The 16,451-nt window shown below is 45.4% G+C and overlaps 1 protein-coding gene across 1 annotated transcript in view; it reads right to left on the bottom strand.

Annotated features, from left to right (window-relative positions):
- The window catches only part of LOC106598248 (collagen alpha-5(IV) chain), a 46,407-nt gene that overhangs the window by 5,687 nt on the left and 24,269 nt on the right, over positions 1–16,451 (bottom strand). Inside the window, exons 23-35 of the mRNA XM_045714797.1 lie at positions 9,383–9,475; positions 8,458–8,597; positions 8,121–8,247; positions 7,590–7,661; positions 7,188–7,286; positions 6,663–6,710; positions 6,288–6,470; positions 4,880–5,010; positions 4,656–4,728; positions 4,006–4,080; positions 3,581–3,700; positions 2,498–2,593; positions 1,164–1,373 (exon numbers count right to left, since the gene is read on the bottom strand). Coding sequence (XP_045570753.1) covers positions 1,164–1,373; positions 2,498–2,593; positions 3,581–3,700; positions 4,006–4,080; positions 4,656–4,728; positions 4,880–5,010; positions 6,288–6,470; positions 6,663–6,710; positions 7,188–7,286; positions 7,590–7,661; positions 8,121–8,247; positions 8,458–8,597; positions 9,383–9,475 — 1,467 coding nt within the window. The remainder of the gene's footprint in view (positions 1–1,163; positions 1,374–2,497; positions 2,594–3,580; positions 3,701–4,005; positions 4,081–4,655; positions 4,729–4,879; positions 5,011–6,287; positions 6,471–6,662; positions 6,711–7,187; positions 7,287–7,589; positions 7,662–8,120; positions 8,248–8,457; positions 8,598–9,382; positions 9,476–16,451) is intronic.

Below are 16,451 nucleotides of genomic sequence, written 5' to 3'. Positions count from 1 at the left end.
ACACCTTTACACCCTCTGACACCTATACACCCTCTGACACCTATACACCCTCTGACACATTTACACTCTCTAACACCTATACACCCTCTGACACCTTTACACCCTCTGACACCTATACACCTTCTAACACCTATACACCCTCTAACACCTTTACACCCTCTGACACCTTTACACCCTCTAACACCTATACACCCTCTAACACCTTTACACCCTCTAACACCTATACACCCTCTATCACCTATACACCCTCTGACACCTATACACCCTCTGACACCTATACACCCTCTGACACCTTTACACCTTCTAACACCTATACACCCTCTAACACCTATACACCCTCTGACACTTATACACCCTCTGACACATTTACACCCTCTAACACCTATACACCCTCTAACACCTATACACCCTCTGACACCTTTACACCCTCTGACACCTATACACCTTCTGACACCTATACACCCTCTAACACCTTTACAACCTCTAACACCTTTACACCCTCTAACACCTATACACCCTCTGACACCTTTACACCCTCTGACACCTTTACACCCTCTAACACCTATACACCCTATATCACCTATACACCCTCTGACACCTTTATACCCTCTAACACCTATACACCCTCTAACACCTATACACCCTCTGACACCTTTACACCCTCTGACACCTTTACACCCTCTAACACCTATACACCCTATATCACCTATACACCCTCTAACACCTTTACACCCTCTAACACCTATACACCCTCTGACACCTTTACACCCTCTGACACCTTTACACCCTCTAACACCTATACACCCTCTGACACCTATACACCTTCTGACACCTATACACCCTCTAACACCTATACACCCTCTAACACCTATACACCCTCTAACACCTTTACACCCTCTGACACCTATACACCCTCTGACACCTATACACCCTCTGACACCTTTACACCCTCTAACACCTTTACACCCTCTATCTCCAACATTTGAAATGTTGGTATAAATAATACATCTGTGCATAGTTTATTTTCGTGTTGTGACAGTGTGCGTGTGCGTGTGTGTGTGTGTGTGTGTGTATGTATATGTGTGTGTGAATGTAAAGTCTACCAACTCAAGTGTGTGTTTATGTCTCAGATGAATTGATTATGCGTCTCCATACTCCATTACCCAGGTCTTGTCCGTGAGCCCTTTTGTTGCCATTGATGAAGAGCAGAGAGTATCCAGAGTAGATGAGGGTGGTGCCTTGGGGGCAGTCAGGCACTCTGATGGTCTGGCTGTGTCGGGCCAGCAGGAAACTGTCAGCCAGGCCTGCCGTGCTGCAGCCCCGTGGGCCAAGAGGACCCTTCTGACCTGGAAACCCCTGGTAGCCCAGTGGCCCTGATCAAGCAAAAACACTTACATAAAATACATGTTTTCCAACTGTTTGCATCTTGTTCAACAAGGTCAACATTGTAAAATGACTTGTTCTAGACAAAGGATAGAAAAAACATCGACAAAGACGAATGTTACCACTAGAATCACAGACAGGTACACACATTCATATACATTTGCATAACTACAGTTGAAGTCGGAAGTTTACATACACTTAGGTTGGAGTCATTAAAACTCGTTTTTCAACCACTCCACAAATTTATTGTTAACAAACTATAGTTTTGGCAAGTCGGTTAGTACATCTACTTTGTGCATGACACAAGTCATTTTTCCAACAATTGTTTACAGACAGATTATTTCACTTATAATTCACTGTATCACAATTCCAGTGGGTCAGAAGTTTACATACACTAAGTTGACTGTGCCTGTAAACAGCTTGGAAAATTCCAGAAAATTATGTCATGGCTTTAGAAGCTTCTGATAGGCTAATTGACATCATTTGAGTCAATTGGAGGTGTACCTGTGGATGTATTTCAAGGCCTACCTTCAAACTCAGTGCCTCTTTGCTTGACATCATGGGAAAATCAAAATAAATCAGCCAAGACCTCAGAAAAAAAATGACCACAAGCATACTTCCAAAGTTGTGGCAAAATGGCTTAAGGACAACAAAGTCAAGGTATTGGAGTGGCCATCACAAAGCCCTGACCTCAATCCGATAGAAAATGTGTGGGCAGAACTAAAAAAGCTTGTGTGAGCAAGGAGGCCTACAAACCTGACTCAGTTACAGAAGCCCGGTCAGGAGGAATGGGCCAAAATTCACCCAATTTATTGTGGGAAGCTTGTGGAAGGCAACCCGAAACGTTTGATCCAAGTTAAACAATTTAAAGGCAATGCTAACAAAGACTAATTGAATGCATGTCAACGTACGACCCACTGGGAATGTGATGAAAGAAATAAAAGCTGAAATAAATCATTCTCTCTACTATTATTCTGACATTTCACATTCTTAAAATAAAGTGGTGAATGTAAAAAATAAAAATAAAGTGGTGAATTAAATGTCAGGAATTGTGAAAAACTGAGTTTAAATGTATTTTGCAAAGCTGTATGTAAACTTCCAACTTCAACTGTACCTGTCAGTCCTGGCGATCCTTTGTCTCCCTTGCGTCCGGGGAAGCCAGGCAGGCCTGGAGGGCTGTGTCCCTGTTGACCCTCAGGACCTGGGGGCCCTGGCAGGGAGAAGGCAACTTGAATTTAGCAATGGATTTAGCCAAAACTAAAGTAGGAGCTATTGAGACCCATTAGCCTGTGGTACCCGTAGTTAAGACTCATCGTGCTAATGTTAGCATGTGGTGCCCGTAGTTAAGACTCATCGTGCTAATGTTAGCCTGTGGTGCCTGTAGCTAAGACTCATTGTGCTAACGTTAGCCTGTGGTGCCCGTAGTTAAGACTCATTGTGCTAACGTTAGCCTGTGGTACCCGTAGTTAAGACTCATTGTGCTAATGTTAGCCTGTGGTGCCTGTAGCTAAGACTCATTGTGCTAACGTTAGCCTGTGGTGCCCGTAGTTAAGACTCATTGTGCTAACGTTAGCCTGTGGTACCCATAGCTAAGACTCATTGTGCTAATGTTAGCCTGTGGTGCCCGTAGTTAAGACTCATCGTGCTAACGTTAGCCTGTGGTGCCCGTAGTTAAGACTCATTGTGCTAACGTTAGCCTGTGGTGCCCGTAGCTAAGACTCATTGTGCTAATGTTAGCCTGTGGTGCCCATAGCTAAGACTCATTGTGCTAACATTAGCATGTGGTGCCCGTAGCTAAGACTCATTGTGCTAACGTTAGCATGTGGTGCCCGTAGCTAAGACTCATTGTGCTAACATTAGCATGTGGTACCCGTAGCTAAGACATGGCATAACCTTCACTTTTACCCATTTTTACATTTTACATTTTAGTCATTTAGCAGACGCTCTTATCCAGAGCGACTTACAGTAGTGAATGCATACATTTCATACAATTTCATAGATTTTTTTTTCTTTTTCTGTGCTGGCCCCCCATGGGAATCGAACCCACAACCCTGGCGTTGCAAACACCATGCTCTACCAACTGAGCTACCAACTGAGCATAGAATAGTTCATTAGTAAGAAAGAATATGCCGTTTGGATGAAATGAATCACGGTGGCCATGTGGCTTGTAGTTCCACATGAAGAAAGAATACAGAACCTGTTAATCCTGGTTGTCCTGGCGGCCCACTGGGACCTGGAGGTCCCTGGTTGCCGGTGTAACCGGGTGGGCCCGGATCCCCCTTTTTGGGTCTCATTGGCACGTCAAGTCCCGGACCACCTGTATATGTACATAAACAAATCTTTGAGTAGGTTTGACTAACTGCTTTAGAACAAATTGTGTTAAAGATACTATTTAGCGTTGCATTGATTAATTAAAAATAGACTCAATGGTTTTCAGTGTTGAATGTTGAGTGTTTAATGTTGAATTTCCAGTGTTAAATGTACAGATTTCCGTGTTAAATGTTGAGTTGTCCGTTTTTTTTATGTTGAGTGTTAAATGTTGAGCTGTCAGTGTTAGATGTTGCCTTTTCAGTGTTAAATATTGAGTTGTCAGTGTTTAATTTGACAGTGTTAAATATTGACCTGGTGGTCCTGGCCGGCCTTTGGATCCATTTGTACCTTTCGGGCCGGGGTTATAACTAGGATCACCCATTTCACCTAAAACAACACAGTTCATCAAGAGACACTGAATAAACACACACACACACACACACACACACACACACACACACACACACACACACACACACACACACACACACACACACACACACACACACACACACACACACACACACACACACACACACACACACACGAGCTTGAAATAGAACCAGCGCCCAGAGTTCTTCATGGACAGGACAAGCGTTTAGAAGAAACTCCTGGCTGTACACATCACTATACTGTAATGGCAGGTTTGGTGTACACATCACTATACTGTAATCACTATACTGTAATGGCAGGTTTGGTGTACACATCACTGTACTGTAATCACTATACTGTAATGGCAGGTTTGGTGTACACATCACTAGGATAATGACAGGTTTGGTGTACACAACACTATACTGTAATGGCAGGTTTGGTGTACACAACACTATACTGTAATGGCAGGTTTGGTGTACACAACACTATACTGTAATGGCAGGTTTGGTGTACACAACACTATACTGTAATGGCAGGTTTGGTTTACTGAAGAAAGAAAATGCAGAAGATTGTGAATAAAATAAGATTACCGGGGACTCCTGGGGTTCCAGAGTGACCTGGGGACCCGATTGGTCCTGGAGGTCCAGGGATGGCTCCTGGTCCCTAGGGGGTAAAAATAAATTCAAGCAATAACTCCATAGACTTCAAATTATACACAGTATTATTTATAACATCTATCTTTTTCAGCATTCAAGGCACGTTCTAACATAAGCAACATTTAGTTAGTCTTGTATTCTTCAGTGGAGTGACTCACCCGTAGCCCTGGAGGTCCGAGGTCCCCTGTGGGCCCGTCCATGCCTCTGCCCCCTGGAGCGCCCAGGTCTCCCTTGTCCCCTTTACATTCATAGCCTCCAGAACCTGGCTGTCCCTGCGGACCTCGCTGTCCTGATGACAGAAAGACCCCAGTACAAGTCATCATTTCAATGTTTTGATGTAGAATAGCAATCAGGGAGAGGTTGAGTTAGGGTCAGAATTTGACTTACTGAGTCAACTAAGTCATTGAGTCATAACGGGGCGGCATAACAAGGCAGCAGGTAGCCTAGTGGTTAGAGCGTTGGACTAGTAACCGAAAGGTTACAAGATTGAATCCCTGATCTGACAAGGTAAAAGAAATCTGTTGTTCTGCCCCTGAACAAGGCAGTTAACCCACTGTTCCTAGGCCGTCATTGTAAATGGGAATTTGTTCTTAACTGACTTGCCTGATTAAATAAACGTAAAAAAAATAACTATTGAGTTTCCGTTAGTCAGGAATAAGAGTTTGAGTGAATCAGGGACAGTTAGGTTTGCAAAATTCTGGGAACGTTCAATAAATTCCCTGGTTTTCCAGAAATCCTGGTACCCCGAATTCTCCAACCGGGATTTTGGGAAAACCAGGGAATTTAGTGAAAGTTCCTGGAATTTTGCAACCTTTGGGACAATTGTTGATTTAGATCTTGGGATATTGAGTCTAAAGGCGTCAGCATGCTTCAGTTCCAACTCAGCTAGGCGAACCGAACGAGTGTGGTCGCATACTCCCTTAAAAGACTTTCACTTAAAAAAACTGAAAAAAAAGTGGCAATAGTACTGTTTGTACATTTTGAGACGCCGTAGCCAGCTTACACTTCATATATATATATTTTATTAATCTATGATATCTCAACAAATCTGTCATTCAGTTTGACATTTTTGCCAATGAGATCTTAGTCACACAATTTTACATCTAACTAAGATATTTGGTGCAGTATTTCTCAATAAAAAAATGTGAATGAAAACTAGTCGTCTCTCATTGAATGACAACAAAGACTTTATTGAAGAATCCCTACTGTTGACCGATCACGCACGAAGGGGCTACCGACTTCGGTTACCAACTTGACTTCGGCTACCAACTTCGGCATGCCTCGAGAAAAATGTTGTGTGCCCGGCAAAACTCTTACCGAAGTCCAAAACAAACAAAAACGTCACAAAAAGTATTCCAAACTGTTTAGTCTGGGAAGCATGCGGACACCTTCAACCTTGACTAAAAATAACTTTCATTATTTTCTTCACTATCCAGAAGTAGGCTTTATCTGTGTCTGGGAAACAGGCCTATAGACTTTCAGTAAGAGTCAAGGATAGAGATTGAATTCTGAGTTAAGAGTAGAGTTTGTGTCAGCACTAACTGATACATTTTCAGTTAAAGTCACCAGGGCTTCCAGGGCTGCCCTGGGGACCAGCATCTCCTTTCAGCCCGTTGACACAAACACCACCAAACCCTGGCCTCCCGCGAGAACCCTGGGGTCCTTCGTTGCCTCGGTGGCCCTGATCTCCTGGACACCCTGGGGGCCCCGGAGCAGTGGGGCCAGGGAAACCCACATCTCCCTTTGGACCTACAGGAAATAAATTATAGCCAATCAAATCAGTTCTAGCCATAAACAGAATCAATGGTAGCTAATTCAATTATCTTTGTTAACAATCAAACAAATGTTAGCCAGATAAATCTCTTGCTATGTTTGTGGCAAGTTATGGTAAGTGGTGTATTTCTGAAGGTATAGGAATAATGTAATCCATCAGGGAGTCACCTGGCAGTCCATTCTTTCCACGTGGGCCAGGAGTTGATCTCACAATCACTAAAGAGGGAGAAAGACAAGACATGTCTTACATTGCTAGATTATTACATCTTGTGTTTCAGCACTTCAGTCAACCTCTGATAAGTGCAAACTCAGTTTAAGTGCAACAAATTCACCAGAGACAATTCAAGTAGACTATCTTGCCATCTCAATACTCTGGTTTAGAACAATCTATTGTTTCAGAAATCAACTGTACTACTATAACATTTTACATTTACATTTTAATCATTTAGCAGATGCTCTTATCCAGAGCAACTTACAGTAGTGAATGCATTCATTTCATACATTTCATTTCACACATCTTTTGTAAAAAAAATTTGTACTGGCCCACCGTGGGAATCGAACCCACAACCCTGGCGTTGCACGCACCATGCTGGTGTTGCAAACACCATGCTCTACCAACTGAGCCACAGGGAAGACCTATAACTAGAAGAACTACTCTGACAGTTCAAGAAGAAGTCAACTTGTCTGTCTTACGTGTCTCTCCCTTCTGACCAGCAGGTCCAGGAATGCCATCGTGACCCTGGTTACCTTTAGGACCATAGGGACCAGGAGGGCCAGGTAACCCTGGTTGTCCTGTGAAAGGGGACATGGTTAGACACCCCAAACACATGGAGACATACACTACATGGCCAAAAGTATGTGGACACCCCTTCAGTGCCCGACTTTACTAATGCTCTTGTGGCTGAAGTCTCCTCATCAATGTTCCAACATCTAGTGGAAAGAGTGGAGGCTATAGCAGTAAAGTTGGGGACCAACTCCATATTAATGCCCATGATTTTTGGAAGGAGATGTTCGACGAGCAGGTGTCCACATACTTTTGAACATACTGTATTTTCATTAATATATTTCCTGAATAAACCTTAGTGATGTTCTGACCTGGAGCTCCGTGTGACACAGGGAGTCCTGGGGGGCCATCAGTACCTGGTTGGCCGGCAGGACCTCGGGCTCCTGGATCACAGTGAAGAGAGAGAAATAGAGAGAGATAGAAAAAGACAGAGTAAGAGAAATGTACACAATCATCACCATCATCATGGTCATCTATCAAAACAACTATCATAATTAAGGGCCCTGTGTTTTAAACATTTATGACCTGAATTTAACCTTTATTAAACGTTGTTTCATCACTGTCCCCTTTTCTTTTTATGTCAGATGGTCCAGCACAACAAATCCAGCACCATTCTCTGGCACCACTTTCCAGCACCACATTCCAGCACCACATTCCATCACCACTGTCCAACACCATTCTCCAGCACCACACTCCAGCACCACACTCCAGCACCATCCTCAGACAATTGCTTTCATTTTGGTCAAATCCTAATTTCTGAAAAGGTTAAAATCGAGGTCATGTGACATGATAGCCCAACACACAGTCCTCATCATACTAATCAGTGTTTCAGTGGTAATAACCATGATGTCCATGATGTCCTGGGTCTCCTTTGGCTCCAGAGGGTCCTTGGGAGCCTGGAGGACCTGCGTAACCAGGAGAGCCTTTCATTCCTTTGGAGTCATGTTTGTTATACAAGGCTGGCTCGCCCTGGAGAGAGGGAAAGAAAGAGAGAAAGCGAAAGAGAGAACGAGTGAGACAGACAGACAGACAGACAGACAGACAGAGGATAGTGTTATCAGAGTCAGGTAATAGTCACATGGTGTTTAAATGGTGACGGTAGTTTTACAGTATTGTGTTGCACAGTGGCAGTGATTTCAATTGCTGGTAATAGACTGTGGTTCTGTTTGTTGATTGCACCTTCTGTCCAGGTGATCCTGGGAGGCCTGGTTTTGCACAACTGGACTCTCCTTTAGTTCCTTTTGGCCCACATGGACCGGGCATACCGTCTAGTCCTGGGTCTCCATTGGAACCCGGGCCTCCCTTTATTCCATGGGGACCTACGAGATCACATCCCTACAACTCAATAACAGTAAAAACCTATAATCCATGGAAACTTCAAATCATATCCACACAACTGAATACGAACAGTAAGAACATCATCAATCGGCTTTTTAATTCATTTCAGCCCTTTTCAATATGATATCATAAGTTGTTATACCATGCAGCATACAAGACTATTGAATAGTCAAATGTTGTTGTGCTTGTGTGTGAGTGTATGCGTATCTGTGAGTGTGTGTGTGTGTTTCAGTGGTTGTGTTTGTGTGTGTGTTAGGGTTAGGCGCTATCTAGATTTGAATACATTCATACCGTTCCTGTACCATACTGGGGTATATACAGTATTACAGTAATACAAGGGCCGCTATTTTTTTCCAAACGTAAAAAATAATAAAATAACACCCCCCCCCAAAAAAAAATGTTGCCGCACAAAACACATTTAGGAAGCAGGGATCGTGATCCAGGAGGGGATTGATTATCTCTGCCGTAACCAAGAAGATTGATATTGCAAGATACCCACATAGCTAGCAAGTTAGCAAACCAAATGCATAGCTGGAGCCCTGAGCCGGAGATAATTTATTTGGCACAAATATTAGATAGTTAACGTATAGTTATAAGAAGTGGCGTAGCACGCACCCTCCGAGCTTCAGGGTACACCAACCCCCCCCCCAATTTTTTTATTTCTAAATAAAATAAATGTCATTCCGTCGGTATTGATATACCACCCAAGCCTAGTGTGTGTCATTGTGTGTGTGTGTTTGTGTCAGTGTGTCATTGTGTGTGTTACCTGGTAGACCCATGAGCCCCATATTTCCTCTGAGTCCAGATGGGCCTGGTCCTCCTGAGCACAGTCCATCAGCCCCAGGTTCACCTGGACAGCCTAACATACACACATCATTAGTGTGCTTGCTGAAAGAAAACTCTAGAATTCCGGCAATACTCTTGTTATAAATCAAACTAAACCAGTCACTACTACTACTACTGCTATTGTTTCTGCTGCTACTGATACTAGTGCTGCTGATACTACTGCTGCTACTACTACTACTACTACTACTACTACTACTACTACTACTACTACTACTACTACTACTACTACTACTACTGCTGCTACTACTACTACTACTACTACTACTACTACTACTGCTACTGCTGCTACTGCTACTACTGCTGCTACTTCTACTCTTGCTACTGCTACTACTGCTACTACTGCTGCTACTGATACTACTTCTACTGTTGCTACTGCTACTACTGCTAATGTAGCAGTGTGATGTTGTTGATTACGCACCAAGTTGCACACAAGGACCAGTTCAAATAGGCCAGGTCAAGATGGGGTGTTAATAATTTGATAATAAGAATAATATTTCAGTGTGTTTTTTTAATTTAATTACAGCTGCATAGCTAATGTTATTTTTTGGTGTACAAACACTTTTTGATATCTATATTGTACATACACGAGATTGTAAAAGTTTTGTATATTTTGGTTTGGTCCATCGCTGGTTATCTGTATTTCCGTACCCCCTTATTGTTCTCTTTTGCCTGACCTTCAGCTAGGGAGGTATGTTGTCCTTGGCTCAGCAATTGTTCAACATAAAACCGTGGTAATGTTACACAATGTGCTGTTATGCAACCATAAGTTTTGTTACAATGTGGACAATATAAAGATTTATGTTAACAAGTTTCACCGAGCTCGCTAACTAGGGTACCTATTGTAACTTGTGAGTACTTGGGACAGTGTTTGAGTGAGTTTCCATGTGCTCGCGCAGGTACCTGAGAGCTGTGACTGCGCCAAAGGCAAAAATATTTTGTATTGTCTCTTCGTGTGCAGGTATGTCTTTTATTTTGTCCGAATTATGTTGTATATCATTTTCCTTGTATTGTGTGCTGTTGTGCACTGAATGTGTGCATGCAGCACCTGTTATTTATTTTTGGTTCGCTCTTTTGCCTGACCTTCAGCTAGCGAGGTGCCTGAGAGCTGTGACTGCGCCAAGGGCTAACATATTGTGTGTTGTCTCTTGGTGTGCAGGGAAAATAAAAAAATTCCAACCAGCAGACCTCCAGTTGTGGCAGTGTCCTAATTAAAAGTACACAGCGCAGAACGAACCACGCTATACTACTGCTGCTACTACTGCTACTGCTACTTCTACTACTGCTACTGCTACTGATACTTCTGCTACTACTACTGCTACTACTGCTGCTGCTACTGTTGCTGCTGCTACTACTACTACTACTACTACTACTACTACTACTACTACTACTACTATTGCTATTACTGCTACTGCTACTACTACTGCTACTACTACTGCTGCTACCACTGCTTCTGCTGTTTCTGCTACTGCTACTACTGCTACTACTACTGCTACTACTACTACTACTACTGCTGCTATTACTGCTACTGCTACTACTACTTCTACTACTGCTACTACTACTAATCACCACCTTCCGGAGACACCTGAAACCCCACCTCTTTAAGGAATACCTAGGATAGGATAAAGTAATCCTTCTAACCCCCCCCCCCCCTAAAAGATTTAGATGCACTATTGTAAAGTGGTTGTTCCACTGGATATCATAAGGTGAATGCACCAATTTGTAAGTCTGCTAAATGACTTAAATGTAATGTAAATGTACTGCTACTACTGCTACCACTGCTTTTGCTGTTTCTGCTACTGCTACTATTGCTACTACTACTGATACTACTGCTTCTGCTACTACTACTGCTACTATTGCTGCTGCTACTACTGCTGCTGCTATTACTGCTATTGCTGCGACTGCTACTACTGCTTCTACTGTTGCTGCTGCTACTGCTACTGCTACTACTACTACTACTGCTATTACTACTACTACTGCTATTACTGCTACTGCTACTTCTACTGCTACTACTACTGCTACTACTACTACTGCTGCTGCTACTGCTGCTGCTACCACTGCTTCTGCTGTTTCTGCTACTGATACTACTGCTTCTACTGTTGCTGCTGCTACTGCTACTGCTACTACTACTACTGCTATTACTGCTACTGCTACTTCTACTACTGCTACTACTACTGCTACTACTACTACTGCTGCTACTACTGCTGCTACCACTGCTTCTGCTGTTTCTGCTACTGCTACTGATACTACTGCTTCTGCTGCTACTACTGATACTACTACTGCTGCTGCTACTGATACTACTACTACCACTGCTGCTACTACTAATACTACTAATTCTGCTGCTGCTGCTACTGCTACTGCTGCTATTACTGCTACTGCTACTACTGCTGCTATTTGTACTACTGCTACTGCTGCTACTACTACTGCTACTACTACTACTGCTGCTACTACTACTGCTACTGCTTCTACTGATACTATTGCTACTATTGCTTCTGCTGCTGCTACTACTGATACTACTACTGCTGCTACTACTACTACTGCTGCTACTGTTACTACTGCTGCTACTGCTACAACTGCTGCTACTGCTACAACTGATACTGCTAATACTACTGATTCTGCTGCTGCTACTACTGCTGCTACTGCTACTACTACTGATTCTGCTGCTGCTACTACTGCTGTTACTGCTACTACTGCTACTGATACTACTGCTGCTACTGATACTACTGCTGCTACTGATACTACTATTGCTACTGCTGCGACTTCTACTTCTACTGCTGCTGCTGCTACTGCTTCTGTTGCTGCTAATTCTACTGCTGCTACTGCTACTACTGCTACTACTACCACTACTGCTACTACTACCAAAGCCACTACCAATAAAACTACTATTGCAGTCATTACCACTTCCACTGTTACAGTACCACTACAAATGTTTTTTATCCTTACTACAACTTATATCACAACTATAAATACTTCAAGACAAGCAAGCACAGACACACATGTTCTTTAGAAAATGTCCTTTTCTAGTTTATATTGGGTCATGTGGACAAAGGTATTGGGTCATGTGGATAACAGTAATAGGTCATGTGGACATTTGCTTATAAGAGCTGTTCTTGCCATAATATGGACTTGGTCTTTTTCCCAAAATAGGGCTATCTTATGTATACCACCCCTACCTCGTCACAACACAACTGATTGGCTCAAACACATTAAGAAGGAAATAAATTCCATTAATTAACTTTTAACAAGGCACACCTGTTAAGTGAAATGCATTCCAGGTGACTACCTCATGAAGCTGGTTGAGAGAATGACAAGTGTGTGCAAAGCTGCCATTAAGGCAAAGGCTGGCTACTTTGAAGAATCTAAAATCTAAAATATATCTTGATTTGTTTAACACTTTTTTGGTTACTACATGATGCCATATGTGTTATTTCATAGTTTTCATATCTTCACTATTAATCTACAATGTATAAAATTGTAAAAGTAAAGAAAACCCTTGAATGAGTAGGTGTGTCCAAACTTTTGACTAGTACTGTATATATATATATATATATATATATATATATACAGTTGAAGTCGGAAGTTTACATACACCTTAGCCAAATACATTTAAACTCTTTTTCACAATTCCTGACATTTAATCCTTGCAAGAATTCCCTGTTTTAGGTCAGTTAGGATCACCACTTTATTTTAAGAATGTGAAATGTCAGAATAGTAGTAGAGAGAATGATTTATTTCAGGCAATAGGACCGCAGAAACCTGCCCACATCCTGGTTTACTCTCTCCATCTGCCCATTACTCTCGGGGTGAAACCCTGAAGTAAGGCTGATCGAGACCCCCAGACGTTCCATGAATGCCTTCCAGACCCTAGATATGAACTGGGGACCTTAATCAGACACTATATCCTCAAGCACCCCGTAGTGCCGGAAGACGTGCGTAAACAAGGCCTCCGCAGTCTGTAGGGCCGTAGGGAGACAGGGCAGAGGGAGGAGATGACAGGACTTAGAGAACCAATCCACAATGACCAGGATCGCGGTGTTACCCTGTGAGGGGGGAAGATCGGTAAGAAAATCCACCGATAGGTGCGACCAAGGCCGTTGTGGAACGGGTAAGGGGTGTAGCTTCCCTCTGGGCAGGTGCCTAAGAGCCTTACACTGGGCGCACACTGAGCAGGAGGAAACATAAACCCTCACATCCTTAGCCAAGGTAGGCCACCAGCACCTCCGCTCAAACAGCGCACTGTCCAACCGATCCCAGGATGACCAGAGGAGGGAGACGTGTGGGCCCAATAGATCAACCGGTCACGAACAGCAGATGGGACGTACAGACGCCCAGCGGGACACTGGATGGGAGCAGGCTCTGCATGTAACGCCTGCTCAATGTCCGCGTCCAGCTCCCACACTACCGGCGCCACCAGGCAGGAGGCAGGGAGTATGGGGGTGGGATCCATGGGCCGCTCCTCTGTGTCATACAGCCGGGACAATGCGTCTGCCTTCACATTCTGGGAGCCTGGTCTGTAGGAAAGGGTGAACACAAAACGGGTGAAAAACATGGCCCACCTTGCCTGGCGAGGGTTCAGTCTCCTTGCTGCCCGGATGTACTCCAGATTGCGGTGGTCAGTCCAGATGAGAAAAGGGTGTTTAGCCCCCTCAAGCCAATGTCTCCACGCCTTCAGGGCCTTGACGACAGCCAACAGCTCCCGGTCCCCCACGTCATAGTTTTGCTCCACCGGGCTGAGCTTCTTCGAGAAGAAGGCACGGGGCGGAGCTTCGGTGGCGTACCCGAGTGCTGAGAGAGCACAGCTCCTATCCCAGCCTCGGACGCGTCCACCTCCACTATGAACGCCAAAGAGGGATCCGAGGTAAACAGAGCCCTAAGGTGACTAAAAGCCCTGTCCGCCTCAGCTGACCACTGCAAACGTACTGGGCCCCCCTTCAGCAGTGAGGTAATGGGAGCCGCTACCTGACCAAAACCCCGGATAAACCTCCGGTAGTAGTTGGCAAACCCTAAGAACCGCTGCACCTCCTTTACCGTGGTGGGAGTCGGCCAATTACGCATAGCTGAAATGCGGTCACTCTCCATCTCCACCCCTGAGGTGGAAATGCGATACCCTAGAAAGGAGACGGACTGCTGGAAGAACAGGCATTTCTCAGCCTTGACGTACAGGTCATGCTCCAACAGGCAACCAAGCACCCTGCGCACCGGGGACACATGCTCGGCGCGTGTAGCGGAGTATATCAGAATGTCATCGATATACACCACTACACACTGCTCGTGCAGGTCCCTGAAAATCTCGTCTACAAAGGCTTGGAAGACTGATGGCGCATTCATCAACCCGTACGGCATGACGAGGTACTCATAGTGCCCTGAGGTGGTACTGAAAGCCGTCTTCCACTCGTCTCCCTCCCGGATATGCACCAGGTTGTAAGCCCTCCTGAGATCTAGTTTGGTGAAGAAGCGCGCCCCGTGCACTGACTCAATCGCTGTGGCTATGAGCGGTAGCGGGTAACTATACCTCACGGTGATCTGGTTCAGACCCCGATAGTCAATACACGGGCGCAGACCTCCCTCCTTCTTCTTCACAAAAAAGAAACTTGAGGAGGCGGGGGAAGTGGAGGACCGAATGTACCCCTGACGCAGGGATTCAGGGACATATGTTTCCATAGCCTCCGTCTCCGCCTGTGAGAGGGGATACACATGACTCCTGGAAAGTGCAGCGTCTACCAGGAGATTTATCGCACTATCGCCCCGTCGATGGGGTGGTAATTGAGTCGCCTTCTTTTTGGAGAAGGCGAGAGCCAAATCGGCATATTCAGGGGGAATGACCTGGTCTGGACTTTCCATCATAGTAGCACCAACGGAAACCCCTAAACACCTCCCCGAGCACTCTTGCGACCACCCCGTGAGAGCCCTCTGTGGCCAAGAAACAGTGGGGTCATGACAATCTAACCAGGGTAGGCCTAGCACCACGGGAAACGCAGGCAAGTCAATAAGGAAGAGACTAATTCTCTCCTTGTGACCCCCCTGCGTCACCATGCCCAGAGGAGCGATGGCCTCCCTAATCAACCCTGACCCTAATGAACGGGGAAGGGCACAGCCATGGGAACAATGGGGATCCCTAAAGTATGGGCGAACGATCTATAAAATTCCCAGCCGTGCCTGAAGCGACGAGCGCCTTATGCTGGGAATGCGGGAAAAACTCAGGAAAAGTGACATACACAAACATATGTGCAGCAGAGAGCTCTGGGTGAGAATGGTCACCTGGGGTGACGCCAGAGCGCCCTACCTGCTGCCTCGATACCCAGAGGAACCAACCCGGCACCGACCGGCAGTGTGACCTCTGCGGCCACAGATGGTGCACGAGTTGGAACCCCTCCGGTCTCCCTGCGCACCGCCCCTCCAAGCTCCATGGGTATCGGAGAGGGGGTGCGGGGGGATGGAACCAACAGACCACGATCTGAACGTCCGCAGGTAGCCAGCAGGTTATCCAGCCTGATGGAGAGGTCCACCAGCTGGTCGAACGTGAGGGTGGTGCCTCTGCAGGCCAACTCCCGACGGACGTCCTCGTGCAGACTGCAGCAATACTGGTCGATCAGGGCCCTGTTGTTCCATCCCGAGCCGGCAGCTAGGGTCCGAAACTCCAGGGCAAACTCCTGGGCGCTCCTCGTCCCCTGCCTCAGATGGCAGAGGCGTTCACCTGCCGCTCTACCGTCGGGCGGGTAGTCAAAGACTGCCGGAAGTGGCGGGTGAACTCCTCAAACTGGTCCAACGCCGCATCTCCCTCTCTCCACATGGCGTTGGCCCACTCCAGGGCTTTCCTGGTGAGGCACGAGACGAGGGTGGACACCCTCTCACGGCCCGAAGGAGCCGGGTGAACGGTTGCCAGGTATAAGTCCAGCTGCAACAGGAACCCCTGGCAGTTCGCAGCCATCCCATCGTATTCCTGGGGAAGGGAGAGACGAATCCCACTGGGTCCAGGAGAAGGATGGGCGCGT

This window comes from Salmo salar, chromosome ssa03, assembly GCF_905237065.1.
Source record: "Salmo salar chromosome ssa03, Ssal_v3.1, whole genome shotgun sequence".
NCBI classification, from domain to species: domain Eukaryota; kingdom Metazoa; phylum Chordata; class Actinopteri; order Salmoniformes; family Salmonidae; genus Salmo; species Salmo salar.
Note: the sequence above shows the minus strand (reverse complement) of the source record. Positions and strands in the feature narration are given on the sequence as shown.